Here is an 18,679-nt window from a genome sequence, read left to right on the forward strand (position 1 = left end):
GGATGAAATGCAACAACATTTTTTAAAGAAGTTTTTCCCATCTCATAGAACAAACTCTTTCAAAAGACAAATCACCACTTTCACTCAAAAACCAGGAGAAATATTTTACCAATGTTGGGATAGGTATCGAGACTTGCTTAATACTTACCCTCATCATGGTTTTGAAACATGGAGATTGGTTTCACATTTTTATAAAGGTTAACACCTAGAGATAGGCAAATGGTTGAATTGATGTGCAATGGAACTTTTGAAGATAAAGACCCTGATGAAGCAATGGAGTAGTTAGAGTTGTTAGCTGAAAATGCTCAAAATTGGAACACTGCAGGTACTTATGAGGCACTGAGTAAAACTTACCCTCATACATCTAGTGGAGGTATGTACAACCTTAGGGAAGATCATGACCTTCAAGCCAAGTTTGCATCTTTAGCTGGAAAAGTCAAGGCATTGGAATTGAAAAAGAGTGGTCAATTAAAATCTGTTGAAAACATTGTGTGTCAAATATGTGAAACAAATGAACACTCAACTAGTAATTGTCTAACATTGCCTTATTTTAAGGAATGTCTCCATGAACAAGCTCATGCTTTAAACAGTTTTCAAAGGACCAGCCATAACCCATATCCACAAATATACAACCCTGGTTGGAGAAATCACCTAAATTTCAGTTGGAAGATTGACAATGCACAAACTTCACAACCACCGTTTCAAGCACACCACAATTCCTAAAATTCTCATGGGTATGCACCTCCTTATGCTCCACCTCCTAGAAGAAATCTTGAGGAAACATTGCATGCATTCATTGAAAAGCAAGAGACAATCAATACTCAACTTGCTCAAAACATGACAGATTTTAAAGATACTCTTGCAAAATTAACATCTGCTCTTAGTTTCCAAGAGAAAAGTAAGTTTTCATCTCAACCACAACAAAATCTCAAGAGGCAATACAATGCAAATGCAAGTAGTTGCACAAGCCAACACATGGATCAAGTCAAATCAGTCACTACTCTTCGCAGTGGTAAAGTTATTGAGAACCTTGTGAGAAAGATGATGAGTCAATCTTTGAGGGTAAGAAAGGGGTTGAATCTAAAAATTGCAAAGAAACGACTGATTCCCCGCTAGTACTTCCATTTCCTCAAGCCATGACCAAACAAAGAAAAGTCAATCACAACTCTAAAATCTTTAAAACTTTCAAACAGGTAAAAATCAATATACCTTTGCTGGATGCTATTAAACAGGTTCCTTCCTATGCTAAATTTTTGAAAGATCTATGCACTGTGAAGAGGAAACTGAATGTGAAAAAGAAAGTCTTTTTAGCCGAACAAGTAAGTGTCATTCTTCAGAACAATAATGCTTTGAAATATAAAGACCCTGGTTTTCCTACAATTTCTTGCTTTATTGGAGAACATAAAATTAAAACAGCCTTACTTAATCTTGGAGATAGTGTAAATTTACTTCCATATTTAGTTTTTCAGAGTCTCAATCTAGGTGAGTTAAAACTAATTTCTATAACTCTTTTACTTGCCGATAGATCTGTAAAAGTGCCTAGAGGAATAGTCGAAGATGTGTTAGTACAAGTCGATAAATTCATTTATTTATGAATTTTGTTATCTTGGACACAGAACCTGTTGAAGCATGTAATTCATTTCCTGTTATTTTAGGACATCCGTTTCTTGCAACTTATAATGCATTGATTAATTGTAGGAATGGACTGATGAAGCTATCATTTGGAAACATGACATTGGAGATGAATATTTTCAACATTTACAAGCAACCTGGAGATGATAATGATTTACAAGAAGTAGATCATATTGACAAATTAGTTTATGATCAACTTGAAATCTACTTTAAGTAAAAATGAGTTGGATGAATCTGAAGATTTGCAAATGATTTATTTTGAGGAAGAAATCACGGATGAAAAACACACCGAAAATGTTGATGCGGATCTTTTGTCAAAAGTGACAACAAATTCGACATCTAACATCACACCAATCGATGATTACTTTCCTAACAAGTCCTTACTTTCTCTTAGTCCAATGCCTTGGTATGATAAAAATATCAATTTTCTTGCTTTAGGAGATTTGCCAGCTGATTGGAATACCCAAGACAAAAAAAAGTTTTTGAACGAAGTGAAGAACTTTTATTAGGATGACCCTAACTTATTCAAATATTTCAAAGATTCATTCCCGGCAATGAGGTAAGTAGTGTCATTAAATTTTGTCATTCTGAAGCATGTGGAAGTTATTTCTCGTCAAACAAGACAGCTACAAAAATCTTTTAAAATAGATTTTATTGGTCCACCATGTTCAAGGACACACATGCGTTCTGCAAAACTTGTGAAAATTGTCAAAAAGTTGATACTAGTAAAAAGTTTTGTTTTATAATTCTGGACTCCATTTATTCCCTAGAGAGCTAAGTTAATATAGAGCAATCTTTATGGGGCCTTTGATATTGAGAATTCAATGAATGACAATGTTTTTAAAGAAAATGGACATCGTTTGAAAGCTTACTTTGATAATTTTCCTAGTGAAAATGAATCAACTGGTTTGAATGATCTTTGATTATTTTGTTTTTCTCACATTGTTTTTGTGTTTCTTTTTGAGTGATTTTAGCTAGTTTCTCTCACCCCGGTCAAATGGCGGACAACGGTACTCCGTGACTTATGTCGGTTCTTTTAGTTTCCCATAATAACTGATATCTATATATATTTGTGCAATTTTTTGAATCTCTTTTCCAATTCTCATTTGATAATGGACACTAATCTTGAAAAATTGAAAACGTATTTTCCCGCTCTGCCTCAGAATGCGATTATAAAAAATTATCGTGCTAGATGTGCAAGATTGAGGTTGTTAATGAATCATAGAATTCTTGAAGATATTCGCTGGTTGATTTAAGCAAAGGTCTGATTATCAGGTGAGTCCTTTAATTCCTTCATTTCACACATGCCTAGAATAGGTAAAAGCACTTTTGCAAAGAAACGTCGTGCAAAATGACTGAAAGTCTGTCATCGGTGTGCCAGATGGACTTGTAAAGCATAATGTCGTTCTTTAGGAATGGTATCTATAAATCGTGAAGATAAAATACAATTCATTAAGGATGGCCTAAGTAAAGATTCTTTAGATAATCTTCTATTAACTCTTGAGACGTATCCTAGTGGAGATATGCATAATGCAATTCATGATTTATAGCCCCATTTTCATAAAGAATATGATCGACTTAGTCTTGGGAATCTAACTAAAAAAGACCCTATTTGCTAGTTTTTAAGAAAACTAGATGGGAAGCCTATCCCCGACCCATAAAGGGCGTTTAAACCGTTCTTGGACGTAAAACCAAGAGAAGATGTGAGCCACAATCACAACTACCTATACATACACATGCTTGTTCAATAAATAAATAAATAAATAAAGAGAGAGAGAGAGAGTGAGTGAGTGAGACTCTAGCTGGCCTACATATAGGTGGTATGATTGCCTTTTCAATTTCTCATCTATAAAATCCTCTCTTCCTTCCTTTCATTTCTACTCAACCCATACATTCAACAAATATAAAAGTGTGTAGCAATAACAAGTTTTTCAAGTCATCAAATAAAAAGTATTTGTGTTTTCGATGGATCTAGTCTGGGAAAGAAAAGGAGTTTTTAGAATCAGCAAATATCTTAGTCAGGTGCTAACTGAGAGAAAGATTTATTTAGTGTATGAGGGAGGTAGTCTTGGGTTAATGGGAGGTGTGTCAATAACTGCATTTTTAGGAGGTAGTCAAGTTTTGGAGGTCGTCCCCGAAGCTTTAGCATAAGGGGACATCATTAAAAAAATAATTGGAGAGAAACTACAGGTCTCCACAATGTCTGCTCAAATGAATGCAATGTTTAACCATGTTGATGCCTTCATTGCCTTAGGAGGTGGTCTAGGCACATTGAAAGAGATCTTTCATATTTCTTCTTGGACCCAATTACACATTCACCATAAACTCATAGGTCTGTTAAATGTTAATGGTTATTATGATAAATTATTGTATTTTCTTGATCATGCTGTGGAACAAGAATTTCTAACATCTTCTGCACGATAAATCATAATCTCTGTTGCTACTACTGAACAATTGATTAGCCAATTACAATCTTTCATTCCTGTAATTGATCCCTCTATGAGTCGCATAAATTGGTCATTTAAGGAAAGCCGTAAAAAGCTTAGATTAGATTTGAGTCTTCATTTGTAATTTTTTTGTTTTTTTTGTTTTATTATTGTATTTTGTTATTTCTTATTTTTGTTTCAGTGTGTTTCAGGTTTGTCAGTGTTTGTTATTTCAAGTGATATCTTCTATACTCTATCTTTCTACCGAGAACATTGAGAACAATGTCTCGTTTTGGTTGGGGGGAGAGGGTAGTAGCTAAAAATAAAATAAAATTAACTAACTGTGTTTTCTATTTCATAAAGCATGTGCCAAATTGTTGTTACTATGATGGTAGAGTAAAAGAGATCTTTTTATGACTCTTGAGACGCATCTTAGTAACCATTCTTAATAAGGTATATCATAATACTTCTTGAAATATTCAGGTTTACAAACTCTCGCATTACTATCACTTAATTCTGCTCATATACTCATTTAACATGTATTCTTAAACCTTAATTTATGCACACACACTTTAACATATGATTGTGGGTTGCACATTGGATTATTATATTATTTATGTTCTTTTATTAAAGGTAACAATCAAGTGAAAGGGATAATATATAATTTTTTAAAAAAGAGTAAAAAATATATATATGAAATGATGATAATAAAAATGTAGATAAGTTTGGTTTCGTAGCCTCCCTAACCTAAGCAATTAAGCCCAAAGGGGAGTTGTAACACCTAATACCCTAAAGTCAACTGACTTGGGAGCTATTGGTCCAATGCTTGTTACATGGATTGAGGAGAAAAGCTTAAAGGAATCAAACATTACACTAGCTACGTATTAGTATCTGCGACCCGAGTTACTAAGCTTGTAGGGGTGTCTCAACACCTAATGCCCTAAGACCAACTAGTCTGGGAGTCATTAGCTAAAAGCTCGTTACATGGGTTAAAGATGCATGGTGCTTTAAATTATATGTATATATATTTAAAAAAAAAGAAAAAAATAATAATAATCCCAACCCAAGGAAGTTAACCTTAAACGTTAGAACAAAAATTTTGTTTTCTTCCAAGAAAAGCCCCATAATTATGTGTTGATATATTGAGCACAAAAGAAAAGTTTATTAATATCTTGTTAAGAGGTATTGAGCAGATATATAAATTTAATGAGAGTTTGTTTATTTGGATAGATTAATGGAAGTTGAATGATGAATACCTTGCTTTATGGAATTTGTAAATTGTTTTTCTATTTTAATGCTTTGATTACTAGAGACTAGTAATAAGCTGGTTGGGAGGTGTGATTAGTACTTAAAAGTGCACTTTTTATCAAGGTTTTATGTCATCATTTTGCACTTGAAGTATCAATAACTCCTTAACTAAAACATGTTTTATAATAATATATCTAATAATATAAGATACCTTTAATTTATGGTAAATATTTATTTTAAATGCAGGCCTATTAGATAAATGAAAGGATTGATTGATGAATTTAAGAATTGAAATTGATAGGACAAAGAGATGGCCAAACTTAGAAAAGAGATGCCAGTGTAGTTCAAACCGGAACCTTATTTGGTAATTAGGTTATATATAGAGCTATAGATCTTAGATTTAGGTCTACTTTATATGGATGAAAAGGTAAGACATAGGCCTACAACTTTCATATGAGCCCAAAATCTAAAAAGGCCATTTTCAAGTCCAAATTATAGCAACAACAAAGAAGTCCAAAACTGTCTTCAAGCCTGAGCATTGTTCAATGTTTGGCCCATATCCAGAGTTCTAGAAGTTCGAATGACTGAATTTTTTACATAAGAAAGCTGAGACAATTTTCTACAACTTTCATATTTTAAGTGGCTCTAATTTTAACGTTATCAATGACGTTTTGGGCAGACAAGAGAAGAGAAGGATTGTCACCAAGTCAAGAGTTGGTCACCCACTCATCAATTAGTCATCAAATCAATAGTTCCCAATTTTGGCCTATAAAAGGAGGCATTTGCCATGCATTTAGGCATCTTGGTTTCCAGATCAAGATCATGCTCTTACTTTCTCTCTTTGTAGTTTTTGTAATGTTTATGCTTTGCTTTTATTAATATCAAGTTTATGCCTTTTATTTCCTTTCATTTACTTTGTTAACTTTTATCTAATTTATGCTTTTATTTTGTTTATTTATTTTTCTTTCTTTCATTATGTCTAGCTAAGTTTATTATGTCAAGGTGCAAAGGTTACACTAATGATGTAAGAATAAGCATAGTGTAAACTTAATATGGACTTTAATGTTTGATACTAACATGTTTTGTATTTATTATCTTGTTCACTCTTTAATACTTTGCTTGTTAAATGATTAATCTTGATTTATGTTGTATAACACTTGGTACAATAAATGTTTGGCACTTTCATAGCCCATATTGTATGGTATAACCGATACCTGAGCTATGAAAGGAACTTGATTTGTTGTTAACATAAGTTATAATCATGTGAATGCTTGACAAGATTTACAAGTATTAGCATTAATCAAATAAGATGACTAATGTAATCATGTTAATAATCTATAATCTAATTGGAACCTCCTTTGTGTGTGGTTTCCAATTGAATAATAAGAGTTTATATTATACTTTAGTGAATCCTCTAATCTTGATATTTGTTATTATCATTGTTTAATCCTTACGTTAATATTTCATCTCAGAGTTCTCATCATCATCTTCTCCTTCTTCTTCTTTATTATTATTATTACTATTAGTACTATTATTAGTTCTATTATTATTGTTGTTGTTGTTGTTGTTGTTGTTGTTGTTGTTGTTGTTATTGTTATTGTTGTTGTTGTTGTATTATTATTGTTGTTGTTGTTGTTGTTGTTGTTGTTGTTGTTGTTATTGTTATTGTTGTTGTTGTTGTATTATTGTTATTTATATTTTGTACAATTAACCTCCTTGTGGTTCGATCCTGGTATTACCGAGTTATTTATTACTTTGACACTCCTGCACTTGGCAGAAGACATCAATCTTTTAGTCGTGTCACCCATCTATCTAAAACTCCTTATTGACCTCTCTCAAGTCATTTGAATGGTGTTTTTCTCCTTGCACTCGTTAAGCTCACTTTGATTTCTTACACTTTCATGGTTTTCTCTTATATTTTATTTTTGGTGAAAGAAGTTGGAAACCTATGCCTTTCGTCAAAAACAAGGTTGCTGAATGTACTGCAACTATTTTAAAGGAGAATTTTCTCTTCTTTAAAGATTTTGCTCCTTATTATTATTATTATTAACAGGTTTAGTTCTTTTTGTATTTTCACGAGACCTTCTCGGATCTTGATCACCCTATACCTTTAACTCAAGATAAAATAACATGTTATGAGAGTCTTCATAAAATTTTAGCCTGATCAAATGGTTGAATTAAAAATTATACTTGATAAATATAAAACTAGATGGTATTGGAATTACAATCCCAATATGATTCTAGACTCAACTTCAAATGTGTCATTTTCTCTCATCCAAATAGATAAACAAGCCTTCTATTTATGGTTTAAAAGGTGCAAATGTGTACTTTCCAAACCAACTATAACTTAAATGAAACTTCCTATGAATCTCAAGATATAAACCAAATAGTAGCCAAAGGTCCAATATAACAAATTTGCCTCTTAACTTCTTTTTAAATCCTACTCCATTTAAATCTTATTTTAGGCTCAATTGATGGTATAAATATGATAATTTTAGTTTTATTTTTCATTATTTATTTTATTTATAAATTTATTATCATTTTACAACAATACTACCTATTTTTAACTGGGGTTTGCATCAATATTTTTGATGTAATTATCTTTTTAACTTTTATTTTTTATCTTTTTATCACTGCTTAAAATTAATTTTTTTATTCTCAAATTATATTTATTTTAAATTTTTCTAATATTTATCAAAATTCATTATTGATTTCATCTTTTTTATAATTTTAACCCTAAAATTTAAAAACTTCATCTGAACCTCAACAATATTTTTAATATTTATATACGGAGGTGTTTTACTTCTCAAGATCGTACTTTATTCGGTTCTATGTTTACGCGGTGAATGAGTGATTATTTTTCTCCCAATAAATATGTTAGTAATGCCTTTATTTTATTTTATCTACAGTTTTTTTTTTTAATCCGACCCACTGCTTTGTGGAGGCCAGGATCTAACATTAAAAACTAAAACTAAAAAAGTACTAAAACAAACGAACAAATCCCAATATTCTGTTAATTCTTTTCCTTTCCTCAAATCGATCTCATCGCCATTTCACATAGAGAAAGAGACTTCTATAGGATTAATCAATGGCTAGTCGAGTGGTGACGGTGGCACAAGACGGGAGTGGAGACTTTACGACGGTGCAGGAAGCCGTAGATGCGGTGCCACTCTGCAACACGTGTAGAACTGTGATTCGTGTGCCACCTGGGGTTTACAGGCAGCCCGTGTACGTGCCGAAGACAAAGAATCTCATAACTCTTGCGGGTTTAAGACCTGAAGACACTATCTTGACTTGGAACAACACTTCTGCCAACATTGATCATCACCAGGTGCGCCTATTTTCTGTGATTTCTAGCTTGCTCATCTGGGTTTTTGAAACGTGTGTTTGGAGGTACTTGATGTTGGGTTTTTGGGCTGCAGGCTTCGAGGGTCATTGGAACTGGGACGTTTGGGTGTGGGACTGTGATAGTGGAAGGAGAGGATTTTATTGCTGAGAATGTCACTTTTGAAAACTCTTCTCCTGAGGTAATGTGGACTAATCTTTGTGCTTAACAAGGTCGCTTCCTTTTTTGTTGTCAATTTTGTGGTGGCTTCTTGTGATAGAAGAAGATTTTTGGGTTCTTACTGTGTTTGAGGTGTTGGGAATTTCTGTTTTTATACTAGGAAGTACGGTAAATTATGTTACGAATTCAATTTTGTAAAGTTCCCAGACAAAAAGAAGCCAGAGTTGAATAACAGGAATACTGGAATGTAGGAATAGAAAGTTAGCTAATGGATGTATTTCTTAAAGAACAGCAGGCGTGATGAGCAACTCTCATAACAACCTCCTCATTGTAATTTATTCATCATGATTATTACTCAATCTGTTACAATACCAAACTAAATACAACATCCATTTCTTCTAGAGGGAATTGCTCTGCTTTCCTTATTGGCCACTCTTGGCTACATAAACTGAAAGATAGCAAAACAGCTTAATCAAAATGCAGCGTGAGAAGTGATTGAAATGGTGTGCACAGGTGATTAAATGAGATGCATCGTTTCACACAATGTTCCCATTGCTTTTAAATTTTCCAACAGTCATCTCCTCAAACCCTTCTCCATCCTTAGCTGAGTTAGGTTGTGACAAATTCATTGGTGTGATGTGTAATTTTGATTTTTTTTCATTATTCATTTGTTTTGTTGAAAAAATGATTTTTTTTTATTCTGTGCATATTTTGAAATTGAAGTTTAAATTGTATGAGCATTGGGTGTGAATATGGTACTTAAGAATTCTTTTCTTTTAGCCACTGGTTGTGTCAAAAAGTATGATTTGAGGTGTTTTCTATGTTGTTTAAAGTGAAACATTTTGAATTGTTTAATAAATGATTTGAAGCTATTGATCTGTGTTTTTTATATACTTGTATCCAGGGTTCAGGCCAAGCTGTGGCAATTAGGGTGACTGCTGATCGGTGCGCATTCTATAATTGCCGGTTCCTTGGCTGGCAGGTATATTAACTGTCACATTTGGTGTGTTTCATGGTTCATTTACTTCATCATTCATGTTTATTTATATCATAGATTATTAAGAATTTCATTTACCCTCCAAATATGTTAATTTTATAGGATGGTAAATACAGTGACAATGGATACTTATCTCTATTGGTAAACTGCACTTCATATGAAAACTTAATGGGAGGGAAATGCCAATTATAATACTACATCGTTAATCAAAATTGCTTGTGCACATATTTACTAGTCATTGATAAATTGTGGGCATGTTATTCGAGCTATGCTCAAATTGGAAAACATCATTAATTGGTTTGAAACATCTAAGAATGGGCGTGTTCTGATAAGTGGGAAGTACATAATAAAATGGATGAACTCACTGTTCTATTGATTCTCTAGGATTCTGATGGCTAAGGCTAACAATTTGTGAGTCAATAATTGAGCCAGTTTGTATGCTTTGGTATCCTGCAAGTGTATTATTGGGTTTCTGAACTATAGGAGGAGGTATTGGATGTACACAAACCCAAAAGCACCTGTTCATGTATTTTCATTTTGTAGGATACTCTCTATTTGCATTATGGGAAGCAGTATTTGAAAGATTGCTACATTGAAGGAAGTGTGGACTTTATCTTTGGGAACAGCACTGCTCTCTTGGAACATTGTCATATTCACTGCAAGTCAGCAGGTTTTATAACTGCTCAAAGCAGAAAATCTTCTCAGGAGTCAACTGGTTATGTCTTTTTGAGGTGTGTTTTTATTGGCTTTCACCTTTATTTTCAATTGTTCCTGCCTCCCATTAAGTTCTCAGTCCAGGTTTTTGCAATGTTAGCATCTTTTTTCTGGAGAAGTTGGATGGCATTGTACTGACTAAATAATATTTATAAGCTGTCTGATAGCTTTTTCAATATGAATCAACATGAATTTCTATGTGATGAAAATTTGCTGGCATTTTAAACTCTATCAATTACAAAAACTCTGTACAGGTCCTTACAGTTTTCATATCTGCTCCCTAACCCAAAGAGAATAGTTTTGGTGCATTATTGGCATCGAGCTGCAGTCCTTATCCCTATAGTTATTGAGATTTCTATAGCATGATGTTGATACACATAGGAAATTTGCGTCTTATCCAGAGATGGATCATGATCCTAGACTTATAGAGTGGACACCAAATAGATTAGTTGGAAATTAAATTGTTGATTTCTGTATGTTTACAGAATTGTACAAGGAGCCTCTTGAGGACATTTTTAAATATCCTTTGGAGGACAATTTTGAAGTGTCCTGACTTTAAAACCTCCTCATTTTTACATCTTTTAGAACAACAAGGTACCTATAGTTATTAATTGTCAGATTTCCAATGTAGGTTGTCTTCCAAAGAGAAAGTTGTCATTCTTCTAGTACTACTTCCAACAACCATGTCAATACCTTTTTCACTCTGGATGGATGTAATGCAATGCAATGTAATGTAGTGGAAAAAGGAATCTGTGCTCATTTTTCTCCCATTACATCGCTCTTTTTTTTTTCCTTCCAAACATTTCATGTTTGTTCTTCATTTTATATTAAGTTGACCATGTAGTTTATTCCTAAGTAGTATTGCAGCATGTAAGGTAGAAGTTACCTGGTTTTGTTGTATTATGCAGTTAGCATTCATGTTTTTGGTATGTTTCTCCAATTAAATCTATAGTTATGTAACATTCACTACTTATATCTGGTGTTTCTATAAGTCCAGGTTAATGACATTGTCAATGTTTATTGAGGAGACTTTCCTTTGTTTTTGATATCCTGTGTTCATTCCAAATACTGGGCTTTGAAGTCATAAACTATGTGATTCATTGCTGAAGTAGAATTGTACAGTTATTTAATCTGTTATTTCTGATTAAAGATGGAAAATGGTTACACACACACACACACACACACACACACACACACACGTATCAGATGCAAAATCAGAGTCCTCTCATTTTTCATCACTTTCTTCATTCACTCAGAATATTTGATTTTCAGCCCATGTCATATGACCTTGTGTCTCAGAAACTTGGTTTTATTACTCTGTAATTGTCATCTTATATGAGATAGCAGTCCCTGTAACTTTCGCCTACTGAAACTGTGCTGGGACAATTTGCTTATACCAATACCATCACCTTTAATACATTATTCTTGTAGGGTTATGTCTGGCTAGGAGAACATATCTTGGTTCTTTTGGTATTCTGTCTTGTGATGGTTTGTGCTGCTGTAATTAATTATCACTTTCATGCAGATGCGTGATTACTGGTAATGGAGGGACTTCATATATGTACCTTGGACGCCCATGGGGACCCTTTGGAAGAGTGGTCTTTGCATACACATACATGGATCATTGTATTAGACATGTAGGATGGAACAACTGGGGTAAAGCAGAAAATGAGAGAAGTGCTTGCTTTTATGAGTACAGGTATTTTGGTTTAAATCATCATCATGCACCGTTTGATTTTTGGCAGATTGCTATTAATTTGAGATTTGACAAATAACGTTAAATAAAATTTTCATCTAATGAACCATATGCAGATGTTCTCAAGAAAGCCTAAGACTGACAAATAACCTTTGGCTTTGCCTGATATTTGATGAACTTTTACTATTCTTGAAGGAAGAATTGCCATCATGTAATAATTAATTTTATTCTCATGCTAGATATCTGTCCCAAAAAATAAAAAATAAAAAATAAAAAACCCTTTAATGACCTGCTTTCTGTTTACTTCTTCCAGTGTATGATGCTAGTTAATAGGTAGACATGTTTTTGCATTGCGTGACTGCTTTAGTTGAAATTGCAGGTGCTTTGGGCCAGGTAGTTGCCCATCAAAACGAGTGACATGGTCAAGAGAACTGATAGATGAAGAGGCAGATCAATTTCTGATGCATTGTTTCATTGACCCGGATCCAGAAAGGCCTTGGCTATGCCAAAGAATGGCCTTGAGCATTCCATACTCCGCATTGGAACTATAAGCTTCAACAATAAGCATGAACAAACAGTGTAGAATGAACCAAGCTCCCAGCAAATAATGATTACTTATATGCACGACTAGTTTATGTGTAAAAAGTATGCAGGCTTTGTCGCCCATAGCACAATGCTTTTCTTTGGAAGAGTGGTTCTAAAACAATAATAGAATTTTTGCCTAGATTTCAAATATTTGCTTTCTTCTGTTGTTTAATAAGCTTGGCTTGTATGATTTGATAATCATGCCATGTTAAATGTTGACGTATCGAGTATTTTGTTATTAGAGCAAATCATGAGTCGTTTTGGAAACTTTGGAGGAGCCAGAGTATTGCAGTGTTAGATAATTAAAGAAAACTATCTTTTCTTTGTTCTCGAACCATTCCCAATTTTCCTCAACATGCAAAAGGGAAATTCATTACCTTGTGTAAAATGGCAAGAGACAAATACAAGACGTCTTTGATCACCTTGTGTTGGATTGGATGAGTGGGATGTGCCTATACACACGTGGACAATTGTGAGTAGCCATGCTATGTAACCAGTAACTTCAACAGAAAAGTTCTGTATCTTCTCGAAGATAAACCCAAAATTAAAGGAAATGAAGAAAAGGACTTCAATTAGCTGTTTGTAGAGGTGGGTCCCCCACTTTGTATGTGGGTTGAGTTCTGTGATGTATGGTGTTTTTGGTAAAAATATTGAAAAAGTATTAAAAAATGTTTTTTTATTCTTGATATTACTTGATGTTAAATTGAAAGATTTCTGTACGTAAACTAAATGAAAATTAGATCTATGTAAATGAAAATCAAATTATTTTATCTTCAATAAAATCTAGGTTTGAAATGTAATTATATGTTGGACTTAATTTAAAAAAAAGGCTATTTTGTTAATTAAACAATCTTTTCTTCTATAGTTGAGGAAAAAATAGAAGTTCTCTAAAATCATACAAAAATATTAAAAAGTAGTTTTTAAAATCATAAAAAAATATTTAAAAAACTTCAATTTAATTACAATATAAAATAAAAGAGATAGAGGTTTTACTATAGCTATTTTACAATTTATCATCTCACATCTCACATATCACTATGAATTTTAATAGTGATTTTTTTAAAATTTTAATTTGATCATCAAACTTTTTTTTTTTTGGCATAATTGATTCCTTTTGCACTTAAGTTAGCACCTAATTGTATTTTTTGGGAGGGAGGGCTAAATTAAAATATAGAGTACTTAAGTGAAAAGAGCAAATAAAATAGGTGGTGACTTTAAAATTTATTCTAAAGGTTCATTTTAGTCCCCCTTTTTTAAAGATATTAGGTAATTGATCCCTCCCATTTTTAAAAATATAATTTTGATACCAAACTTTATTTTCTTTTAAGTTCAATTTTGGTGGAGGAGAGAGAGGGGGTTGTTGGATTCTAATATATAGAGAAAAATTTTTCGTTGGAAATGATTTCTGCTGCTAAAACAATTGATTTTTGTAAAAAATAATTTTATATAATGAGGAGAGTTAAGATTATATATTTTTTTTACCTGAAATTGCCTAAAAAGAACATATTTGAGCTCAAAAAGATTTTTTAGTTTTGAGATGATTATGGGTTTTGGGAAGATTTTTTTGTGTTTGTGGAGGACATGGATTAGTTTAACAAGGTTGGAACGATGTTTTCTAGGTATTTTAGGTAAAATAAATGAGTTGAAAATAAGTTTTTGGGTTAAAAAACAAGAATCATGTCTTTTCAATCTCTATAGTGATCGTAATCTGGTAAATTATAAACGACTCGTCATCTTGTTTTTTTTTTTATCAAAGAATATATTGTCCACCCATTAAATTAAAAAATTAAAGGCATGTGTGCATCGATTTGAACTTGTAGGTCTGCGAGCAGGACCTTTCTTAGCGGGCTAAACGCTTGGCCTATTTACCAAGCTCACAATGTTTGGTCTCATTATTTTACTTGTTTTTATTAATTTTTATTTTTTTAGTAATACCTTTTTCTATGTCTTTTTAAAAATAATTTTTAAATTTATATTTTAATCAATACTTCGTCTCTGTGATTTTGTTTTCAGTTTTTTAACCTTTTTAAATAGCAATTATTTTGTAATTATATTGTGTGTGTTTAATTTTTTAAGGTTAATATGATTCATTTGTAATTTTTTTATATATTTTATATAAATTAAATATTTATTTTATTTTTAATATATATAGCCTTACATAATATTTCTCTCCTTTTATTTTATTTAGTAAATTTTATATGTGTGTTGATTTCTTTTGCAAATTGATTTTAATAAATAAATTTATTAAATACAATCAAGTAAATAACTTATTTTTTACTCTTGGAAATTTTTTTCCCCATGTTATTGTGATCACTTTATTTAAATAACTTATTTAAATAAAACTAGTTTATTTAGTTGGTCGGGATTATAACCCAAGTTATTAAATTTCTCTTTATTTTTTTTTAAAAACATGCTTGTGACTTAAATATTTTATTAGATAAATAAAATGAATCAATAACATAGCATGTGAACCAATTAGTATTTTTTTTTTAAAAAAAAACTAATACTTTCAAAAACAAGTTTGGCAAAAACAAACTCTCATGTGTTTGCAATCTAAAGAAACCCTTATTATTTATTAATAACCAAAAGAAACTAAAATAAGCAAAATGAGGTCAATATATCATGACCAAAAGACATGATAGGAGCTCTAAGATAACGTTTAGTTATTATCCAGATACATAAGATTGGATCAACTCACAAACACTAGCAAGGACCCTACTACATGTTTCTAATGGGCCAAGGACTCGGTCTAAGACTAAGGCATTGGAAGAGGCATTGAATGTATTGGTTTTGAAGATTTCAACCAAGTCAGATTTGAAAGTTTATTGGAGTATCAAGAGGAGGCCTTCATAGATCTTAACCATGTGCAAGAGGGGTCCAATCCAACCTTTTTTGGGCCATGAGGTTTCGACAACAAGTCTGACAATTTTCTAATTTTCCGACCAGCCTTATGTTTATGATGTTTCTATGTGTTTTATGGATTCCTAATTAGTTTTGAACTTCCTATTATGTATGAGAACATTGATCATTTTCTTTAAGTATTAGGATTTATTATTTTGTTTATTTCCTTGTTAGGTGAAGAGAAAACACAACAAAAGAAACAAAAGAATCTTGCTACAACTTGGAAACAACATGGTGGTTACCTTTTCTTTTAGTTTCTAATGAAAAGTTATAAATAAACCCTGAATCAGTTCTATAATATTTTTTTTCCTTCTCTTTTTCTCACAACAGAGTATAAATTTAACATTATGGGCTTTATTTTATTTTGTTGGCCACAAACCAAGGCTTGTTTGGGCATAATTAATACATTTTTTCAGTTAGGATTCAAGGTTTGTTTGAATCAGGTAATAGGCTTTTTAGTTTAAGGTTTTTGGGTTAGTTTTGTAATTGAGCCAAATCAGTCCACTAGGGTAGATTCATTAGGGTTAATTTTTCAAGAACTATTTAAATTCATGTAATGTAAATTTTGGCAACTATTAATGAATAAAACTTCTGAATTTTTTAGTTTTAACATGTAAGTGATTCTTGTATTCTTTAGTTCTTGAATGAATTGAATATGACTTTTCAAATATTAACTAACTGTGTGGTGTCATTTGACTTCATTCTAATAGTATTGGTGCCTTGAGGCAAGTTTCTATTGTGTCACACTCCTATCAGACCCAGTTCAGCTTTCTAAGATCATATTTCAATCTTGATTGTGGGTTATGTGACCATGTGATCATAAGGTTCTCATCAGTTAGTATCAGAGCTAGGCTCTAAAATAAGGTCATATCCTTCTGTTATTCTCGTTTTCTTAATGTTGCTTTAAGTTTTTTAATGTTTACGTCATTCATCTTCTAGTTCTTTGTGTCTGCGAAATCTAAGCAAAAAAGAGAGAGAGTTATATTTCATCTTGTTACTGTCTTTAATCATATCAATAGTATAGGAAAAAAAGACTAGATAAAATTTAAAGGTTGATTCAATTTTGCCATAGAAACACAATTCTTAGTGAATCATAAGCAAACCACCTCAGAACCAATTGAAACTTCATATTCTATCTATTAGGGGTAAGATTGCATCATATATTAAATTTGGCCTTATTTTGATAAATTTTGCTCGAGGTTTTAATTCGAGATTCAATTTTACAATGAAAAAACAACTCTGAGTGAACTATAAGCACACTACCTAAGAATCAATTGAAACTTTATATTCTATCTACTGGGGGTGATATCAAACTATTTATTAAATTTGAGCTTATTTTGATATTGTTTATTTGAGGTTTTAATTTGAGATTGAATTCTGCCGCAATTGATCATATAAGGGTTTCGAGTGCCTAAACATAAAAGAGCGACCTATAAACTAATATTTATTGTTTTTTTATTAGAATACTAAATATTGAATTATAGGTCATTCTGATATCGTTTGGTCTGGTTTTCAATTATGGTATCTAAAAAAATTGCATAACATGTGACATTTATGTCAAGTTTCAAAACATGATCTTTACTATTTGTTTTCATCCAAATCTTTTTGTTTCTATGATAATTGGGTTATTTAGGAGTCAAGCAATTATTTTCACTAATTTTCCCTTTTGTTTTATTTCGTGTCTTTATTTCATCCATAATTTATACAAATTTGCATTGTTACTTGCAAAATCATAATTATAGTTTTGTTTTGCTTTGTTTTTAGTGTATTTATTGATTCTTATGTCTAAAAATTATAATTGGATTGCACTGCAAAGGCTACTGATACAACTAAAAAATGGATATCTTTTCCCAAGTGTAGGAGTGTTGAAGTAAAAAATAACCCAACAAGATCGGGTCAAACCACAATAAGATTAACTATATAATAATAATAATAATAATAATAATAATAATAATAATAATAATAATAATAATAATAATAATAATAATAAAAAGAAAAAGAAGAAGAAGAAGAAAAAGAAGAAGAAGACGTTAAAGAGGACTTTAAGATGTAAGATTATTGTAAGGATTAAACAATGATAAAAATAAATGTCAAGATTAGAGGATCAACTAATAATATTTCAAATAACTATAATATAAACTCTTTTTATTACTCAATTGGAAACCACACACAAAGAAGGTTCCAATCAAATTATAAATTGTGAACATGATCACATTAGTTATCTTATTCGAATAATACTAATATTTATAAATATTATTAGGTATTCACAATTATAACTTATGTTAACAACAAATCAAGTTATTTTCATAGCATAGGTGTCGGTTATACCATACGGTTGGGCTATGAAAGTACCAAGTACTTGTTGTTCCAAGAATACAATATAAATCTAGATTAACCATTTAACAAACAAAGTATTAAAAATAAACAAGATAACAAATACAAAATATTTTAGTATCAAACATTAAAGTCCATGTTTAGTTTATATTATACTTATTCTTACATAATTAGTGTAACCTTTTTACCTTGATATAATAAATTTAGCTAAAAATAGTGAAGAAGAGAAGCATAAATAAACAAGATAAGTGTATGATATAAGTTAACTAAGTAAAAGAAATGAAAGACATAAACAAGAGATTAATAAAAGCAAAACTTAAACATTACAAAAATATAAAGAAAGAGAGGAAGAACTGATTGATACTTAAAAATGCATTTTTATCAAGGTTTTATATCATCATTTTGCACTTGAAGTATCAATAACTCCTTAACTAAAGCATGTTTTATAATAATATATCTAATAATATAAGATACCTTTAATTTGTGGTAAATGTTCATTTTAAATGCAGACCTATCACATAAATGAAAGGATTGATTGATGAATTTAAGAACTGAAATTGAAAGGATAAAGAGATGGCCAAACTTAGAAAAGAGATGTCGGTGCAATCCAAACCGGAACATTGTTCGGTAATTGGGTCATA

General features: G+C 31.4%; 1 protein-coding gene across 1 annotated transcript; it reads left to right on the forward strand.

Annotated features, from left to right (window-relative positions):
* The first annotated feature begins 8,260 nt into the window (after nucleotides 1–8,260).
* On the forward strand, nucleotides 8,261–13,080 carry LOC105115933 (pectinesterase 31-like). Its single transcript, XM_011013020.1, has 6 exons — nucleotides 8,261–8,637; nucleotides 8,729–8,833; nucleotides 9,716–9,793; nucleotides 10,352–10,539; nucleotides 12,048–12,221; nucleotides 12,598–13,080. Exons 1-6 carry the CDS (start codon nucleotides 8,395–8,397, stop codon nucleotides 12,767–12,769), a joined length of 960 nt encoding a protein of 319 aa, XP_011011322.1. The 5' UTR covers nucleotides 8,261–8,394; the 3' UTR covers nucleotides 12,770–13,080.
* Nucleotides 13,081–18,679: the final 5,599 nt, after the last annotated feature.

This window comes from Populus euphratica, unplaced genomic scaffold (genome assembly GCF_000495115.2).
Source record: "Populus euphratica unplaced genomic scaffold, PopEup_1.0 scaffold811.1, whole genome shotgun sequence".
In the NCBI taxonomy this organism is placed as follows: domain Eukaryota; kingdom Viridiplantae; phylum Streptophyta; class Magnoliopsida; order Malpighiales; family Salicaceae; genus Populus; species Populus euphratica.

What these genes read in the sequence shown, in the direction of transcription:
- LOC105115933 (XM_011013020.1), top strand. Translation starts at nt 8,395, where the DNA reads ATGGCTAGTCGAGTGGTGACGGTGGCACAAGACGGGAGTGGAGACTTT. An exon ending in TTGAAAACTCTTCTCCTGAG is followed by an intron (nt 8,834 to 9,715) that starts GTAATGTGGACT and finishes ACTTGTATCCAG; the next exon opens with GGTTCAGGCCAAGCTGTGGC. An exon ending in GCTTGCTTTTATGAGTACAG is followed by an intron (nt 12,222 to 12,597) that starts GTATTTTGGTTT and finishes TTGAAATTGCAG; the next exon opens with GTGCTTTGGGCCAGGTAGTT.